Below are 18,811 nucleotides of genomic sequence, written 5' to 3' on the forward strand. Positions count from 1 at the left end.
TTAAAAACAAAATTTTACATCATGTATTTTCCATCCAATTGTCTACAATTATTATACACACTTTTGGAGGGCTAAGTTTTGAAGAATCTGCATCATTATCACCTTCAGTTTCGGGTTCAGAACTCTTCATTTTATGACCAATATCAATGAAATCTATTCATTCATTATGACTTGAATTCCGTCCAATTCTAGTGGCATACAGATTCTTTTGTTTTTATTATTTTTATGGAAGGAAAATAACCATTTGTGTGATGTGTATATAGCCTGCTTGCTTTAACTCATTGTTTTTTTGTATATGAATAAAAATATAACCTTTAAGTGATATAGCCAAGTATAATATAATTCCTTTACTCATAAGTTTACTAACTATTTATAAATATATATATTTAATATTATTACTTTTTACGGTATCTATTACAATATTAAAGTAGAACCAATTGATAAAAATTCAGCAGTGATTGTTATATACATAGATATAATTTAACAGTATACTATGGAGACTATATCAAACCACAACCTATATAGAACAAAAGTAAGTTATTGAAATACAATAATAATTAAATGAAAATATTTTTGTTATGAAGTATAGAATTCTGTATGAATTCTATCATAGAACAATACTTTTTATTATGATTTAGTAATATTGTATTCAAGGGCGGATTCAGCATATATTTACGATCGGGGCACTTTATAAGAAAAATTATATAATATAGATATAGCCCCCCACCAAAAATACAATATGATACAAATTTATGTTTGTTAATATGTATTATTTTTTTCCAACAGGGCACTTGCCCCCAGTGCCCCCCCCTGGATCCGCCCTTGATTGTATTATAATTATATTTTAACCATGAATATCATAGATATTCTTAGAAAATAATATAAAAATAAATTATCATGTATAAATTTAATAATATTATTTTCTTAATGTATGTTATAAACTTCCATCAACTTGTGTGACTCAAATCTTTTATTGTTTTTTAGTTATGAGCAGTCATCAAAATCATTTATTATTACTGTTCTTATTCCTGCGGGTAATTAGATTTTAAATTTTTAATAAAACATAAACATTATACTGCTACTAGTAATATTTATTCACTTTAATTTATACCTAAATATTATCAAAATATTATTATAGTAATCTATATTACTTGATATATTTTCACATAATAATAATAAAACATTTTATTATTAGTAAGTCACATTGAAACACCAGCTGGAATAAAACTGATACCTATAAAAGATGGCAAACCATTGGTTAAATTCAGTAAGTAAAGATACATACTATAATTAATGAATAGTTTATGAATTAGTTTCAACAATTTATATTTCTTATCATTGATTAAAACATACTAGTAGATTATATAAAATAATATATAAGTGTATTGGGTCAATTACCAGAATTGACTTTTATGACATATCATAATTTTATTCATGAATAAGTACAGTAGTTATAATTAAGGACAACACTTGTATGCATTTGATATTTTTATTGATTGGTTAAAAAGATAGCTAATTTATACCAAAATTTGTTTCATAACTAAATGATGCTGTATATGAAATTTTATTTTACATATTTTTGCATATTATGGTACTTTTTCATTTTCAGGACATATTTTAGGAATTTTTACACTTTAAGAGCATATTTATGATTTAATCAAGAATCACTAATTATTTATTTCACTCCTAAAAGTTATTATGGATAATTGAACTTTTTAATAAAAATAAGTAAGATAGGTAATTATTCTTAATCGATAACAGGAAATGTCCATTTGGTAATGCATAACAATATCACATAAATATGTAGTACAGTCGAGTCGCGATACCTAGAAAAACTTGACAACTTGAATTTTTTTATCCCCCAAGAAATATAAATTATATATAATTTAATATAGATTTGAGTTAGATATCTCGAATAATACAAATTTCAAAGTGAATGTTTATCTCCCTTCTACTTCGAGTTATTGTGATTCGATTGTATTAATATGTTTATCATACCTAACGTCCTCGTCAGACGTGGTTCATACTCATGTGTTGCATTATTAAATCGATAAACAATTTCAAAATGCCAAAAGTGAAAACTTCTAATATTTTTTTAAAGCATATTTTAGTAATTCTTAGGGAATAACAGTATACATATATTATAGGTTTTTAGGGCATGTAATTGCTGCCCTAGTTATAATCTTTTGTAACATTTAAATTTAAAATTATAGCTTCAGAAATGAATTCTTCTCAACGACAAGCAGTAATTATGGCTAAGATGAACGATTTGCGGAATAAATATTATGCAATTCAAATATGGAAAAAAAAAATTATGAAGCAAAAAAAGAAAATGTCGAATACTGCTACTAAAAATAAAACTGTAGTGATTACAATTTTTGAGAAGAAAAATTGAGTCTAAAAAAATCCTATTTACAGTAAATGAATATTTTTTAGATGTTTTTATAAAGTTTTTATTACAGTTTCAGGACATCTTTTAAATGTTTTAAAAATATTTTTGATTTTAAGAAGAATGCATTTATATAACAACTATTAATAACTTGGCATATATGTATACTTTCTATACAGCATAATACCACAAAATTCTGTTGATAACATTTTAAATTTCATTAATACATTACATTATCTATGAATAAAATTGTGTTTTTAATTGCTTTGTTCATCTTCAAAATTAAAATACTCCTCTGATATTGAATACTGGTACAAAATTCTGTGATTAAGTAATCTAATACTTATAATATAAGGTAGAATAATAAATATGAACAAGATACATATACAAAAATAATTAACTAATAATACTATTATATTCAATTAGTGACTGCATTTAATAGAAAAAAAAACTTCTATAATAAATAGTTTACATTGTTGTAGGTTGCTATACATTAAAAAATAATATATTTATATGAAAAGATTGAAGTACAAGAGTATATCTGAATAATATAGGTTTTATAGTTAAAATATAAAATTTGATAGGTTTAATTTATAAATTTAATTATTGTAAACTTTATTATATAATATTTATTAATTTATTGTTCAAGTACATTATGGTAAATAATGATTTTCTAACAGCTTTTATAGGAAATAAAAAATTAAGTAAATAAATCAGAGTTAGACAAACAATAAAATATTTGTAATTAATATGTAATGAATAATATATATTACCTTTATTAGATAAGTAGATTACATATTATAATGTATTATTATATTGAATACCAGGATTCATTATCCATTAGTTAAATTAAATAAACAAGAAGTTTAAAAATAGTAATATAATAATGTATACCATAGTGTTTGACAATTATAGGATTTATAGGAATAACCTATAATGATGAATAAAATAAAACTCATAGTTGCTTACTAAAAACAAAATGTATTATTTATGGAGTGTTGACTATTTTATTATTATGTTACCAGCATAAGTAAAACATGTTAAATATTTTATTGTTATGTCTTAAACTTAAATAATATAAATTATATATTTATATAACAATGAATTAGAAGAACTCTAAAATATTCAATTTAAGTTTGTCTTAATTGTTATCAAGTAGTCTCTAAAATATTTTAAGGTAGTTCAATGCTTCTTGTTCTTGATATTTAATTATAATTTTGTTGTGTTGTCCAATATGGATATTTTAAATCAAGCCTGAATATTTTATAATAATAATTTTTTCATCTAATTTTAACTATTTGGTTCAATAAGACCTTCTTTTTCAATATTACAGTCCTTAATCTAAACTTAACATATACTCTACGCATAGTCATGTATACACACATTTTTTACATAAAAGGAAAACTCTCATATTCATACTCCGAATTAAATTTACACGTTAATGAACATAATATATATAAAGTGATGAGCTAAGAATATCAATCTAAATACCATATATTAATTTGTATATTAAATTAGAACAACATATCTTATTTTTAACTCATTACAATACTATTAATACGTTTAATAATACATTTATAATAGGTACTTGTATAAATTAAATCAAACATTTAATTAATAAACAAAAAAATAAATATATTAAGAATCGCAGAATAGAAGAACAATTTGATAAATACAGTGGAGTGTGCTTACAAAAATTAAATTGTAATGATAATATCATATATTATATGTTTGAGCACAAGAAGAGAATGTAAACAAGGTTGTTTACATGTACCTTGTAGCGAGATTTGCTACAAGATAAGCCCTTATCTAATTTTAACTATTTTGTCTCTTTCAATTAGATCTTTTTTTTTCAATATTACAGTCCTTAAAGATTTATAGATTCAAGTTGTGATCAAATGAAATTTCATATGTTCTAGGATTTTAAACTCTCAAAATTGCCTAAATTAAATTATATAAAAAAAAAATTGAATTATATAAATAAAAACCTCTTTTAAAATAATGTATTGTATTCTTAAGATAGCAAAGAATTATTAAGTAAATATCAATCAGAGAATGATTTAAATTTAGACCTATATTTCACCAATAAAGATAGAAGTTATAGTTTTTTAATAACTTAAAATTCAATCAACAATATTTAGTAATATGTAATACGATTAAGATTTGTTAGTAGTGCCATTTAAATGTTGTAACATAAATTTCTTTTTATTTTCATAATTAATTTTCCTAACATAATATGGATAATATAATTATTAATTTAATTAATTGAAATATGGATTTTGTTTTAAATTTTGAACAAATAAATATATACATTTAAATTGTATTCTCAAATATGTATGTTATTTAATGACAATAATAATATTACGGTACTATAAACGGTATATTATTTTTATATGTATGTATAAAATTAAAAACTTATTCATTTTTAAAATGAGTTATTTATTCATTTTGTTTGTTTTACATTTCGGACAGAGCCATTTTCCTTTGGGCTCGGTAGTTACATTAACACATTCAAAATGGAACCATTCAATTGGACACTAAAATAAAAATAAGGCATAATTAAAAATTTGTTCCATACCAAAATTAAACAATGTAACAATGTTTTTAATACAAATAGAATGATATCGTCACAAATCACAATATTATATAATAACTATGTACATAAAAGTAATAAATGTATTAATAATTAATTAATTAAAATTAAAATGCTTACACATGAGTTATCGCAGGCTATCATTTTACCATAAGAAATTTGTTTGCATAAACAGTATGTTTGTTCATTTGAATCGACGGGCATTTCTGATTCTTCAGGCGAAAGGGCAACTCCAGCATTATCTAATGAACCATTCAGGGGACCAGTCTCTACTTTATCATATACACTATTGGTAGCATTTGTTGGACGAATAACACCGACTAAAGGTGTTTTGCTAGTTGCTGTAATATTCATTTTTGTAACATCTGAAAAATGTTGATAATTATTATACTATTTAGATTTACCTCAACAAGACTAAAATGATGTTTTGTCTATTAACCTTTTTGAATTATTTTCTTTTCAGATATTTTGTAAGGTGTTGTTTCTTCTTCCCTTGATGTACTCGGCTTGTTCCAAATTTCATTGACTAAAGCAATACACATAAAGAGATGACCAAACACATTAAAACCATAATATAATACAATATATTATAGAATACCTACTTTGTTGTACGCCTTCTTCAATATTTTTTGCGCCACTTGCTCTGTTATAAATGTTTTCTTCTAACCTTGCTTTACCTAAATCCAATTTCCTCTCATTTTCATTGAACTGAAAGGTACAATTATGTAGAATAACTCTAGGGGTTTGTAAATAACTCAAAATCAACATACCTCATCATAAGTTTGAACAGCCAGTTTAACTTTGTCTTCAGCATGTTCTATCACTTCGTTAAGTAAACATAGTATTGAGTTTAAGTATTCGCTTTTTTCGTTTGTCGTTAAGACTTTTATTCTTGACAGAAAATCGTTCTGTAATTTGTGAGCGTTACGCACCTTTTCTTTAGCTTTCTTTTCGATGTGTCGCATCGTAGTGAAGTTTTTTTCTAACTCGACGGGAACATCCTTCATGTCTGTGAAGATAGCTCCCTCATAGTTAGCTCCTTTACCACTGATAAGAAAATGGTTGATACCAGTCATATTAAGTTGCATGTACTAAATTTATTAGGGGCAACTAAAATGAATAATTCTAGTATTATTACTCTCCATAGACAAGAATTAGAATGAATTACAACAAATAAAATAAATTCAATTCGTAGCTTATTTTAATTTATTATGTATTTTATGTAGGTAGTATACTTATTAAAAAAATATAAAAATGCTTATAACCACAGTATATTACACTCCTTATGAGTTATGATTGCTTTTAATAAACCGCTTCCTATAAATAGAAAAACAAAAATGTTTTTAAACTTCATAAGTACCTATAGGCTATAGTAATGAATTTGGAAAAAAACCATATAATATTGCTTTTAATGTCTATGCCTTATCTACTAGATCAATATCAATTGAAATAGGTTCATAAATTATAATTTAAATTAAAAATATGTTAATTATAAAATAAGTGCCGTATAAAGTTATAACTTTAGTTATTATAATGTGTGAACTATAGTATAATGTTTTATGACCATGTTATAAATTAATTAGAATTTGTAGTCAATATCACTGCTTACAATTTTTGATTATTTGAAAGTATTATTTATGGTAATCATATTTTAACTTATACCATGTAAACAATAGGATAATTACCTACTTAATATTTCATAATGAATCTTTCATCTCCTCCACAAACGGTACAAACCATAGAGTCCATAGACAAACCATTTTCTATACTCATTTAAATAATTAGTTTAGGGGGGATAATTTTAATTTTTTATATGGTTGTATTATTATAATTAATCTATAACTAATTTGTTAACACAAAATTAAAATAAAATATATATTATATTAAATACAATTGTATAAATGTATATTTACAGACAAATTACCTGAAGATGAAATTATCACAAGATAAAGTTCCTAATTATTCAAGCAAAACGTCGTGTTTTTAATGGTCTCATTTTAATAAAATTTACCATTTTTATCATTTCATCAAGAACATTTTTTAACTGAGGACCGATAGTTTTTGCTACTAAAGCTTCTCTATGAAGGAAACAGTGAGTTGCAAGTATAGTTTTATTACACTTTTTTACCAATGTAACAAAACCTTTTATAGAACCAATCATACTAGGAGCGCCATCAGTGCAAATACCATAACAATAATCCCAAGAAAAATTTAATATTTTAAGATAAGAATCAATAATATTAAACGCATCAAGACCAGTTGTCGTTTCTTTCATTTCATTGCAACAAAAAAATTGTTCTATAATATTATTATTATTAATAAAACGAATAAACCCAATTAAATAACATTTACCACTTGTGTCAGTGGATTCGTCAATTTGAAGACAAAAACCATTTGAAGCTTTAATTTTTTCCCCCACATTTTTTTCTATGTCTTCTGACATATCTTGGACGCGTCTACGAATAGTATTATTCGAAAGAGGTATTTTTTTTATTTCGGCTTCAGCCTCACTACCAAACATAATACGCACTATTTCTGAACAGGCTGGAAGTAGATTTCTAGATCTAAATCTTAGATTCACCTATTGTATGTAGTTTTTTTATTTTCAACTATTAATTCTGCCACTTTATAACTAGCTTCAAGTGCTTTATTAGGAATAGTAACCTTTTTCTCAAAAATTACTGATTCTTTATTTTGTGAACTTAATAGTTGTTTGAAGTAGTCAATATTTTTATTAGCTAAATGATCATGTTTTTTTAATAAATGACGCTTCAATTTACTTGGAACTATAGCTGCGTTGGATAATTTCACTCCACATACAATGCATTCTGGTTGAGGACAATTTTCATTTCCATACCAAGTAAATCCCATAGCTAAATAACTAATATTATATAAACGTATTTTATTTAAACCAGTAAAACTAGAACTACCTTGATTTGATTCACCAGATGTTGATTCAATATTATGGTTAGTTTAGTATTATGGTTCGTCTTCATTTAATTTTCGTTTTTTAACAATAAATTTATCCATTATTTTAACTAAAATTTAATTATATAAAATTATAAAATATCTAGACACGGCTGAAATATATATGTTTCGCAATGATGACTAAAACCAGACTGATTGTACTGAAATTGTTAGTATACCTATATTATTAAATTACTATTATCGAAGATAAGATAAAAGCACAAGACATCGAAGCGATAGCAATGAAACTGGTATATGAACATTAAAATAGATCGAACATCGTAATATTTCTACAAAATATATGAAACACGATAGGTTTTATATTATTATAGTCCGTTTTATTACTCACAATGCTATATTTTTAATGAAATTGTTGTGAAAAAATTATGAAGATACAGTAACAAAAAAATCCACTGACGGATGCTAAATCGAGCAATCTCATACAGTCTACATTACACAGAATTGGTACTGGAAATGAAATAATTACCCAAAAGCAACTGGACATGGCAATAATTAAATTTGTTGTTCATGATACACAGCCAATTAATATTGTTGACAAGCCAGTATTTTTAAATTTAATTAAGTTGGGACTACCAAAATCATTAAGTTTAATGTGTTCAAAAACATTAAAAACACGGTTAAACTCTGCAGCTGATTCAATGGTAGATAATATTACTAAAAAACTGTCAAATATTGAATATATATCAGAAACCGCAGATTGTTGGACCCAAAGTAAAAAATCTTACCTTGGTATAACAACCCATTGGATTAATACGACAATGTTAGTTAGAGAAGGTGCATCATTTGCTTGTGCAGTGATAAAAGGTCGGCATACTTTTGATGTAATAGCCAAAGAAATATATAATATAAATATAAAGTACAAAATTCAAAATTAAGTAACTAGTTATTATTTAATATATTAACGGTTATTCTTAATTAATATTATTATGTTACTCGTATTCTAGATTTGATCACATATGGATAGAAAAAGAATTAGTGATCACTGCATGTCTTATTCCCAGATTTAAACTTTCTATTTTAATCATACAAACCTTTTTTTATATTGATCTTAAAACAACTTCTAATAGAAGTGTACAATGCGTCATAAGTTTACATTGTCTACTTTTAATTTTTTTCTTTAAAGCATGCAAAGTTGGTAGCGGATATCCCATATACATAGCTTTTTCACCTTGTAAGAAATCTAAGGACTCTGCAACTGGTCCAAATATATCACAATATTCACTTATGGATAAAGCTTTTTCATTTAATATTCTTGGTAATGTATTAAAATCTAGGACTTGGTTCAATTTATTTTTCCCCATCGGGTCCATTTATAATTCTTTTTAATTGAAGTAATGCATCATATGTGGAATTCCTTCTTGTTTAATTAGGTACTCTCAAATACTCATTAAGTACTTCATGGATTTTTTTCTACTACAATTGTCGACTGATTTTGTTTTGACCTAAGTTTTGTTAACTCGGAAAAGAGTTTTCTGTAGAGCTTTTTGAGTTGAAGAACATCAGACTTTCTATAATTTTCATTGAACATAAATTACGATCCAGTTCAAAGTATGATTCGTCTATGAGAAGACAAACTAACTTCATTTATAAAATCATTTTCTGCACCAACTTCAACATTTTCAACTATATTAGTTAAATCAATTAGCTCTATTTCTTCAAATTTATTCTGATCTTATAAATAAGTTTTCCTCATAATTTTTATTAATTCCAAAAACCCTAAATGCTTTAACAAAATTGCTACCATTATCAGTTGTAATATTTAAATTAAATTGGCTGGAAGGTAACGACAAATTGAATACAGAATTATTTTTAAAAACTGAGTTTTAATGTTCTGAAAATGAAGTATCTGATGGTAATTCAGATAGTGATTCTGATTCTGATTCAAATAAAGATTTTTTTGTTTATCAACAAAAAGCTATTCTAATAAAATAATAACCTCAGATCAAGAACTTTGAAATTTCTTAAAAAACAAAAATTTGCAGTCGCTCGCATGAGAAGAAAGTCTGTACTGTAATAATGCCTTGAAATTATATTAAATATTATATTATATATTATATTAAATATTACCTTGAAAAGGTATTTGGTTTTGACAAAAAAAGAGCATAGAAATCAGTTCATATTTTGATTTATTATATCCATTTATAAGTAAATATTTTAGCGTACAATTTTCATTATATCTATTGAAATTGCTATCACCCAGATTTATCACTAATTACCTTATTTTATTACCATTTTCAGGTACAGAACGAAATTGGTGACTTCTTAATAAAGCATTTGCAGTCGCTTGCACGAGAAAAAAGTCTCTACTGTAATAATGGTGAATAACCTTAAAAAGGTATTTTGTTTTATCAAAAAAATAGCATAGAAATTGCTATCATCCAGATTTATCAGTAATTATCTTATTTTATTACCATTTTCAGGTACAGAACGAAATTGGTGACTTCTTAATAAAGCATTTGCAGTCGCTTGCACAGAAAATAATACCATTAAATCAATTGATATATAACTCATGATGAAATGTTTATGGATTTCTTCTTTTACTGGGCATTAATTTATACTCTTGTATTGCTATATAAACATTATAAATTAGTAAGTAGATAATGTTCAAGCTTCAAAAATGTTTTAATAATATAAAGTGTTCTAGGGTTCCAAATTATCTGATTTTCGGCAATAACTTATCGCAGATAATGATGTTTATTTAACAATCAATGATTGCGATAAGCTGGAACTGCAAATCTATATTAAGTATTTATACAAATGGATACTATAACCATGGTCATTTCATTATTTAAATAGGAAGCTTAATATACAATTAATGTAGATCATTAAAACATATCAATAGCTCATTTATCTAATTAACTTTCATCCACTAAGATTCATCACAAATACCTTAATTTATTATATAAGTATTCTTTCTTAAACAAGTTGATATAGATGACCAACAAACTAATGGCATTAGTGATTTTTCTTTAATGTTATGATTTTGGTTTTTTTCATAAAAAAGCATAGAATATAATTTTAATTTTGATTTATTATTTTCATTTTTAGGAAATATTTAATATATTATATTTAAAGTTTCAGATGAATATATTAGGAATTAAAATTATATTTTTGAATTCCACCTGAATCTAAGTCTCCAATAGAAAAGATTTTTTTTAACTGGTCGGCTATTAATCACTAGGAAATTATTATCAAAATGTAACTCAAATAACATGTCAGATATTAAAAATATAATTCAGATACTTTATAAATTGTTATTGCTCTAAATTCTAAATTGTATTTTTATTTTTGGGTAAAGTCGTATATGATTATGGAATTTTATATTTACTGCAGGTTGATTCATAAAAAGAAATTAAAAAAATTAAATGTTTAGTTAAGTAAACGCGTTCATTTTTTGAAAGAACGTGGACATGAACGAGTTCCTTTTTTAAGGACTGAACGTGAACGTGAACGTATTAATTTTTTTAGTGAACGTTCCGAACACTGATTTTTTCATTAAGTGAACATGTGTAATGTTTGTGTGATTTATTCCATATTAATACGCAGTGACTCTTTTTTAAATAAAAAAATGGCGGGCTGGTCTCGAGCATTCCATTTCAACGATAAAAGTGTTCGTAACATCATGCCATTTACCGTCATGCTTGTCCCTCCGAAATCAACGTTGTTGGCAGGAATACCATTTTTTCCCGTTACAAACAATGTGTCTATAGTGTTGATATCTCTTGTACAATCATCATTTTTATTAAGTTGTTGGTACTGTATGTATTTGTTCTGTAATTTGTTGTTTGTCGGTCGATGATCCACTGTTGTCTTTCATTTACTTGGATCCCGTCACACGGTTGACATCTCCACCGCCGTAAACTCATTTCAGATATTTTCATTGACAGTCTTCGATATGAATCCCAGGTGAGTAACAACTATAATATTTATGCATATGCCTGAGCTTCTGAATTTCCTGTAACTCGGTTTTTACCCGCTGTTTTCATTGTTTGCAAATGTTATCTGTTATCCATATTATCTGCACATGACTGAGGTCTGAATACTTTAAAAAAAAAAAAAAATCATTATCTTGTAGTTCATCGGTAATTTTGGCGACGTCGCCACCGTCATCATTATCCAAATGAAGGTAATGGTGGTTATAGGTAAATGTTCGACCGTACAAATAATAAATCACGAAATCCATTTCGAATTTATAATGGATACCTACCTACATCAACAATTTTCCAATCGCGTAACCTGAGAGTTGAAAGTGTTATGCATTGCCTTTCTCTTACTTTGTAGTCCTAAGTGACTAAGTAGATTATAATGCAATGCACATACGTCTTCGCCGTAGACAGGCTACGATGGTTTTCGGACTTACCCTATTTATGCGCGTTCTTGTTTGTGTCAACTGTCAGGATCGACTAATTGGTACACAAATGATCGTCGTAGTCATGTTTTCATATATCTATCAAACGAACAAATAATAATAAAAAAAAACTACTTTTTACTACATGTATGTATACAAATACATCAGATATGAATATGTCTTATAGTTGTGACTTTTACTTTTCTTTCTAACGGCGAATTGTGAGTTCATCATTCTTGGAGCTCTGCTGCTGGTTTATTAAATAAGACAATACACACCTATTATGCATTTATGCGCATATTAAGTTTTGTGTTTTCCAATTAGTAATGTGATTCTGTCATCTTTTTAAATTCTACATAATATTTCAGGGATATTTGTAGAATAAAAATAGTAAGATTTCTGTTCACTTGACAAACTTATTCTTACAATGATTAGATGAGGTATTTATTTTGTTCTACAAATATACAATTTTTATTTTATTATTTTTTTTTTTATTATTTTTATTAATATTAAACATAAGTAACTAAAACAATGTAGTGAATCATAAGCATAATCATAATCATAAGCATACTATTAATAATATCATACAAATTATATGATTTGTAAGGCATAATACTTATAGAGGTTACACGTATACAAAAAAAAGTTTAGTAACACTGTTTGGTTGTCATCTGCAGCAACCTATTTTAAATAAATGATAAATCCATTTTGATGTTTCAATCATCAACATATTAATGTAATTTTCTTACAGCTCAAGCAAAAAACTGAACGGTTCAAATGCAGAACATGAAAATTCCAAGCCTAACAATAAACAAGCAGAAAAAATTGTAGGAGTTACTGATTTTAGTGGCCCGTTGACATTTTTAGTGAAGTTTAAAGGAATTGATGAAGCCGAGTTGATACCAGCTAAAGAGGCTAATAAAAAATTCCCACAAATCGTTCTCGATTTCTATTTATCATTACCAATAGTGGGTTTAGATGAATTTAATGGCGTTTAATAACTATTATAATACAGATAAGGATGACAAGTGTTCAAAAAGGGACTTTTATTTTATATCATATCTTATTGTAAATGTCTTCAATTATTTAATTTTATTATATGTAGTAGGTATGCCTTACAGATAAATTTATTAGTTCATCAATTATTAAATATTTAAATGTTAGTTATTCAATACTTTCATAAAATAGCAATTTTTTTTTTTATTACAGTATAATAATAGTGTTCTCTTAAAATTTGTTTATATATCAGTTTATGTTATTAAATAATTATTGGTTTTGAAAAATTATTTCTTAAGAGGACACACCCTATTATCACTGTTTTACAGATGTAAAACATAGCAAAATCTGTATTGCACGGGAAAGAACCAAACTACAATCATAAGTCATAACTAAGAAACAACATTTTCACTACATAAAAAGAAGAACATTGGCTGTGAAATATTGTTATTATTTTTAGATATCTTGACTAAAAATAAAATAATTTAAAATAATGGATTTTGAAACAATTTGAAATTGTATAAGTGATATAAAATAAATAAAAACGTTATTTCACAGATAATGTTCTCAACTATATTATTTATCAATTTGGAGTCTTAACTACAGTCAAATGGGTTCTATTCCGCGCTAAACAGCTTTTGCTATGTTTTACGGTAACAACACGCGAGTGTAGTTTCCACTTAAATGCCAAAATATGTTAATTTAAGTTTATTTATTTGTTCAAATGTTGAGTCTAAATATTGAATACTTGTATCTTATTTTAATAATTAAAAGCATTTTTTCACCGTATATTATCTATTATTATCGACAGAGCTATAGTACCATTTAAAATCATCTAGTTATTTTGTTTTTTTGTATTATCAATATCACTGTAAATTTATAGCTAGTATGACCAAACGTGCTGATTTTTCAGCAAGTATCCCAATAAATATTTTAATCGTCTCAGTACAGTAAAATATACAGTATTTTACTCAATGTCCAACTTTAAACAAAATACAACTTCAAATAATTTTTATTATATTTAATATTCATTTTTATCTATTGTATATTAATTTTCAAAATTAATATGTTTTATTCATTTTAATTTTAATTGTAGTTAATTGTAATCAATACAATGATTATGTGTTTTAATTGTAAGCAATTTGACAAAGGTTGTAACTTATTTCACAAGAAGATTAAAAAAAAACTAAATATTCATATTCTATAATTGGTTGCTAATAACAATAATAATACAATGAAGGTGTCTAAACCTAGTTTAATTTATCACTAAGGAGTTAAGCCACAATCCTTTTATCACTATTTTAGTTATGAAAAAATATTGATTATGCAATAAACCTCTTATATCATATATGTATATTTATACTAGTCTGCTCATGTTTTAAGATGAATTCTATCATTAGTGCCATCTTCATTTTCCACCAATATGTCGACACATAGATTTTGAGTGAGTCATATGCATAAAATCTGAAATTTAAAATAAGATTATATTAATACAAATATTATATTAAAAACGAGATTGTTATACATTGAACTAATAGCAATTTAAAAACATTTAAATAATAATATATTTTTTTAAATGTACATAAACTTGATAACTTTAGTACCAAAACCATTTATATTAAAATTTCTGCAAAAAACAGCCAAAAAATGTAATGAAATTGATAAATTTTTTTTAAAAAAATGCAATGAATTAAAAATTAATTAACCATCAATAATCAGAAAATTAATATACAAAAATATAGTTCAATTTTCATAAAGTATATTTGAATAGTTATTATAACTGAATAGGTAGTGATATAAATTTAACTCAAGTTAAAGAATACAATTTTTACGTAAATATATTTATTTATTAAAATATCAAAATGTTTGAGTAACTTCAAATGTACTGCTTAAATTTTTTATTTGTAAAATTATTAATTTATAAAAAAATTTAGTTACAAGTGCAATTATTATAATTGTTACATTTTCAAGTAAACTGTAAACTATACATTCTTATCTTCATTTTCATAAAATCTATTTAAATAAAATTTTTATATTTTATGAACTCACCAAGCAAGTGATCATTAAGATTTACAATTATAATATAATTACTATTTTATGATAAACAAATATTAAAGTGAAATTTTAATATTGTAATTAGCAAAGTTATTGGTAACTCAAATATTTGAATTGCTGTCAGGGTTGGGCAATTTATTTTATTTATTATAACTGGTTACAAGTTACAATTATGTAACTAAGTTTCATTTAAAGTTAAAAGTTGCATTGGTAAATAACATATGTTTGTATTTATTTATTAATTATAATATAATTAACACATTTTAAAAGTTGAATGTATTAAGCATAAGATAACCTACCTAAATAATAAATTACAATAAAAAAACATGTTTATATAACAGTCTTTAAAACATTTATCAATTGTCTAACGTAACAGTCTTAAAATCAGTAATTATTAGTCTTCTTATAAAATAAGTGCATGAAACATAGGTATAGTAATATTTATATTTTATAGCAATTAAATTGTTAACTAAGTCAATGGTATTTATATAATATGGTAGGTAATACAATTTAAACATGAAATTAAATTTAAAATTAAATAAAAGAATTGTATACATTTTTTTTTACTAAAATGCATATGATTAATTTTCTTTAAGAAAAACTAATTTTTAATTGTGGTCAGATAAATTTCTTCTACTAGGACAATGAATGAACCCAGCAAATGAAAGTAATCTTTATACTGGAGCAAAAGAACAGAGATTTGTATTAAATTTTACAAATAGTTTTTTTATTGTGACATAATTATTTAAAATTGATAATGACTTATTTTTGTTATTAAAAAATTGTCGTTATAAATTATAAATACAGTCGATTACGGCCAAAGATACATAAACATACCTAATATTATGTTTATATATTATCTGTGATTACAGCACCAAAATGTTTTTTTAATTTAATTGTTTTTATAATAATATGATAATCATATAATGATAAATACAAATCAATTAGCAATGTAATGAATTATTTTTAAAGTTGTCTTCCCATATTCAACTTTATGAAGAAAAAATTACCCGATTTGCTATCGGCACTTGAACCAATTATTACAAGTTGGTGCACATGGAAAGAAGCAGTTATATTTAATAAAAATAACTATGTGTTTATTAAAACTTAATTAGAAAAAAACTAACAATGATTCATCAGCAAGTCTAGAGTTGTAAGAAAATGCTTGTTTGAAAAAAAAATTAACTTTTAAAGACAAATTCGAGCAATTACAAATTTAAAAAGATACTAATATAACTTTACTATGATCATTAAAGATTATGAGAAATATAATTTTAATTGCATCACAAAAAAAAAAAAAAATTATGTTGAAAAACAATAATATAAAGCTTCTGAAAACTTCAATCTTTACTCTATGGCCTTTATGATGTATGCATGACAATAATAAATATGTTTATCAATAAGTAAATTTTATTTTTATTTGTTTAAATTGTTGTTTTTATAAAATGTTTATATTAGGTATATTATTTTTTTTTCTTTCATAAATATTTATCAAATAAACCGTATTAAAGGATTTAATATATTTTTAAATATGTACTGTTCTTTGATTAATATTATAAGCTGATATCTAAAATCAAAAAGTTAAGTTTATCTAATTGAGTAACATTAATGTTTATGGAAGAAATTAAAAACATAATAGACGAGTACAGTATGTAAATTATTGGGAAGTCAGTATCTGTGATTCAAAAAATAATGCAGATCTTGTAGTGCATTTTTTTCAATGTAATGTATCACAAATAAGTAATAACCTACCTTTTACAATAATCTAAAATAAAAAAAAGTAAAAAACCATTTTTAATTTTTTCCAAAAAAATTTTTTTAATTTGAAAATATCCATTTTTTATTGAAACAAACAATACGACAGAAATGTGATTGGGAAGGCATTTTAATATACCAGCACTTGCTTTCTTTATCAAACAAACGTTATATAATTTGTTAAATAAAAAAATAACTTTAAACTTGGTAGTTAGAAAATGGAGCTAAACATATTTTATTTATATTTTATTATTTTTACAGTTCTACTCATTTTTAATTATTTATTATTTTTAGTTGATGTTTTTTTTTTAAGATACATAATTCTTTGTATGCCTGGTTCAAATGAATCTGCGGAGTATCATACCATTTTTTTGTGTGATATTGTTTTACGCATTTTGAGCGGTATTGGGTCATGTTTATGCTGTAATGAAAAGCGCAGATAAATAATTATGTAAAATGATATTGAATTTTATATTCAATATTATTTAAAATATATAGGTTAAGAAAAAAAAACAATTTTTTAGAAAATATTATAAATGATAATAACTGTAAAAATATCAATGAAATATGCAAAATATGCATTTTAAACTTACCATCATAAAGTTCAGATTTCTAGCTCCACATGCTATAATCTGAGAGCATATAAAACTATATACAACTCCAACAACTTCCGAGCCAATAAATAAGACCTATGACCAGTTAAGAAAATGGTAAGATACTAGAATCTGTAGTCAAGATACACAGTGTTAATTAACACCACAGATATACATGTTTTATATCTATGATTAACACGAACCTTTTTAATACAGCTTTTATCTTAGTTGTACATTTCGTCGCCACTACGCATAACGCAATACGCATTCAATGTGTTTTCGCTACAAATTTTTTAAGTATAGAAGTCTGTACTGTGGGTAGTTTTCGTCGTTTTCGAAGACTGATAATCAGTCACTGATTACACAATGTAAATAAAGACTGATAAGTGATAACAATAACAAGACTATAAAATTATTATAATTATTAATAATATGATGAGGACACTATACAGAAAATGAAACCTAAACAACGCTTCAGAGATGACTTTGTGCGTCCATATCACCACCGCTGTGCCTGTTGCGGCAGACCGTATTCATTAATACGCCTATTAGTTATTACTTATTAGTTATTACCTATCTCTGAAACGAAATTATCGCGGCGTAATTACGAGAGAGGCCGCATTATTTTTGATCATACATCAATTATTGCGCCGAAAATGACAGGTAGAGAAACAAAAATTTATGGTATAGAAAAAAGGTATACATTAATTGCGCCGGTCGATATTCTGATGTAAATATGTAATACATTGTTGTATGTAACTGCACCGAGTGCACCGAAAGGTTCCTAAAAATATAATATATTGTGTGGCGTGTGCATAATATTATTGCCTATTACCATTTACTATTGATTTTAGAACTTCCAGATAAGCCATGTAGATCATTTGGTAAATTAGTAATTTTCAAGTTAGTGACTTTTTTAACTACGAATCTGTTTTTAAGTGTTGGATTCTCTGATTGAATCTATAGTTTTTAGTTATTAAACATTTACACTCAAGACTTTTCAATGCCATTCACTATTCAGTACAATATACAAGTTGCAACGGTCACATTACTCCGTACTTTTTGTAACGTATTGACTCTGATATTAACGAATT

General features: G+C 25.1%; 2 protein-coding genes and 2 long non-coding RNA genes across 4 annotated transcripts; 2 read left to right on the plus strand and 2 right to left on the minus strand.

Moving 5' to 3' along the window:
* The first annotated feature begins 422 nt into the window (after nucleotides 1–422).
* LOC132918691 (uncharacterized) lies at nucleotides 423–2,570 on the plus strand. Its single transcript, XR_009660534.1, has 4 exons — nucleotides 423–532; nucleotides 985–1,034; nucleotides 1,196–1,267; nucleotides 2,214–2,570. It is a non-coding gene; the product is annotated as an uncharacterized LOC132918691 (long non-coding RNA).
* Nucleotides 2,571–4,707: 2,137 nt separating this feature from the next.
* Nucleotides 4,708–5,987, minus strand: LOC132932146 (inhibitor of growth protein 5-like). Its single transcript, XM_060998383.1, has 5 exons — nucleotides 5,753–5,987; nucleotides 5,585–5,690; nucleotides 5,422–5,508; nucleotides 5,103–5,347; nucleotides 4,708–4,926 (listed from the first exon to the last, which is right to left on the minus strand). Exons 1-5 carry the CDS (start codon nucleotides 5,945–5,947, stop codon nucleotides 4,825–4,827), a joined length of 735 nt encoding a protein of 244 aa, XP_060854366.1. The 5' UTR covers nucleotides 5,948–5,987; the 3' UTR covers nucleotides 4,708–4,824.
* Nucleotides 5,988–11,778: 5,791 nt separating this feature from the next.
* LOC132932205 (chromobox protein homolog 1-like) lies at nucleotides 11,779–14,103 on the plus strand. The gene is made up of 2 exons (XM_060998469.1): nucleotides 11,779–11,876; nucleotides 13,070–14,103. The coding sequence occupies exons 1-2, from the start codon at nucleotides 11,866–11,868 to the stop codon at nucleotides 13,314–13,316; spliced, it is 258 nt and encodes an 85-aa protein (XP_060854452.1). The 5' UTR covers nucleotides 11,779–11,865; the 3' UTR covers nucleotides 13,317–14,103.
* Nucleotides 14,104–14,489: 386 nt separating this feature from the next.
* LOC132918164 (uncharacterized) lies at nucleotides 14,490–18,034 on the minus strand. The gene is made up of 3 exons (XR_009660391.1): nucleotides 17,921–18,034; nucleotides 17,718–17,813; nucleotides 14,490–14,778 (listed from the first exon to the last, which is right to left on the minus strand). It is a non-coding gene; the product is annotated as an uncharacterized LOC132918164 (long non-coding RNA).
* Nucleotides 18,035–18,811: the final 777 nt, after the last annotated feature.

Source organism: Rhopalosiphum padi, chromosome 1, assembly GCF_020882245.1.
Source record: "Rhopalosiphum padi isolate XX-2018 chromosome 1, ASM2088224v1, whole genome shotgun sequence".
Classification (NCBI taxonomy): domain Eukaryota; kingdom Metazoa; phylum Arthropoda; class Insecta; order Hemiptera; family Aphididae; genus Rhopalosiphum; species Rhopalosiphum padi.

Coding starts and splice junctions, on each gene's coding strand:
- LOC132932146 (XM_060998383.1), bottom strand. CDS start 5,947: ATGCGACACATCGAAAAGAAAGCTAAAGAAAAGGTGCGTAACGCTCAC. Junction 5,348..5,421: donor AAAGAAAATAATTCAAAAAG/GTTAATAGACAA, acceptor AACATTTTTCAG/ATGTTACAAAAATGAATATT. Junction 4,927..5,102: donor TAGCCTGCGATAACTCATGT/GTAAGCATTTTA, acceptor TTTTTATTTTAG/TGTCCAATTGAATGGTTCCA.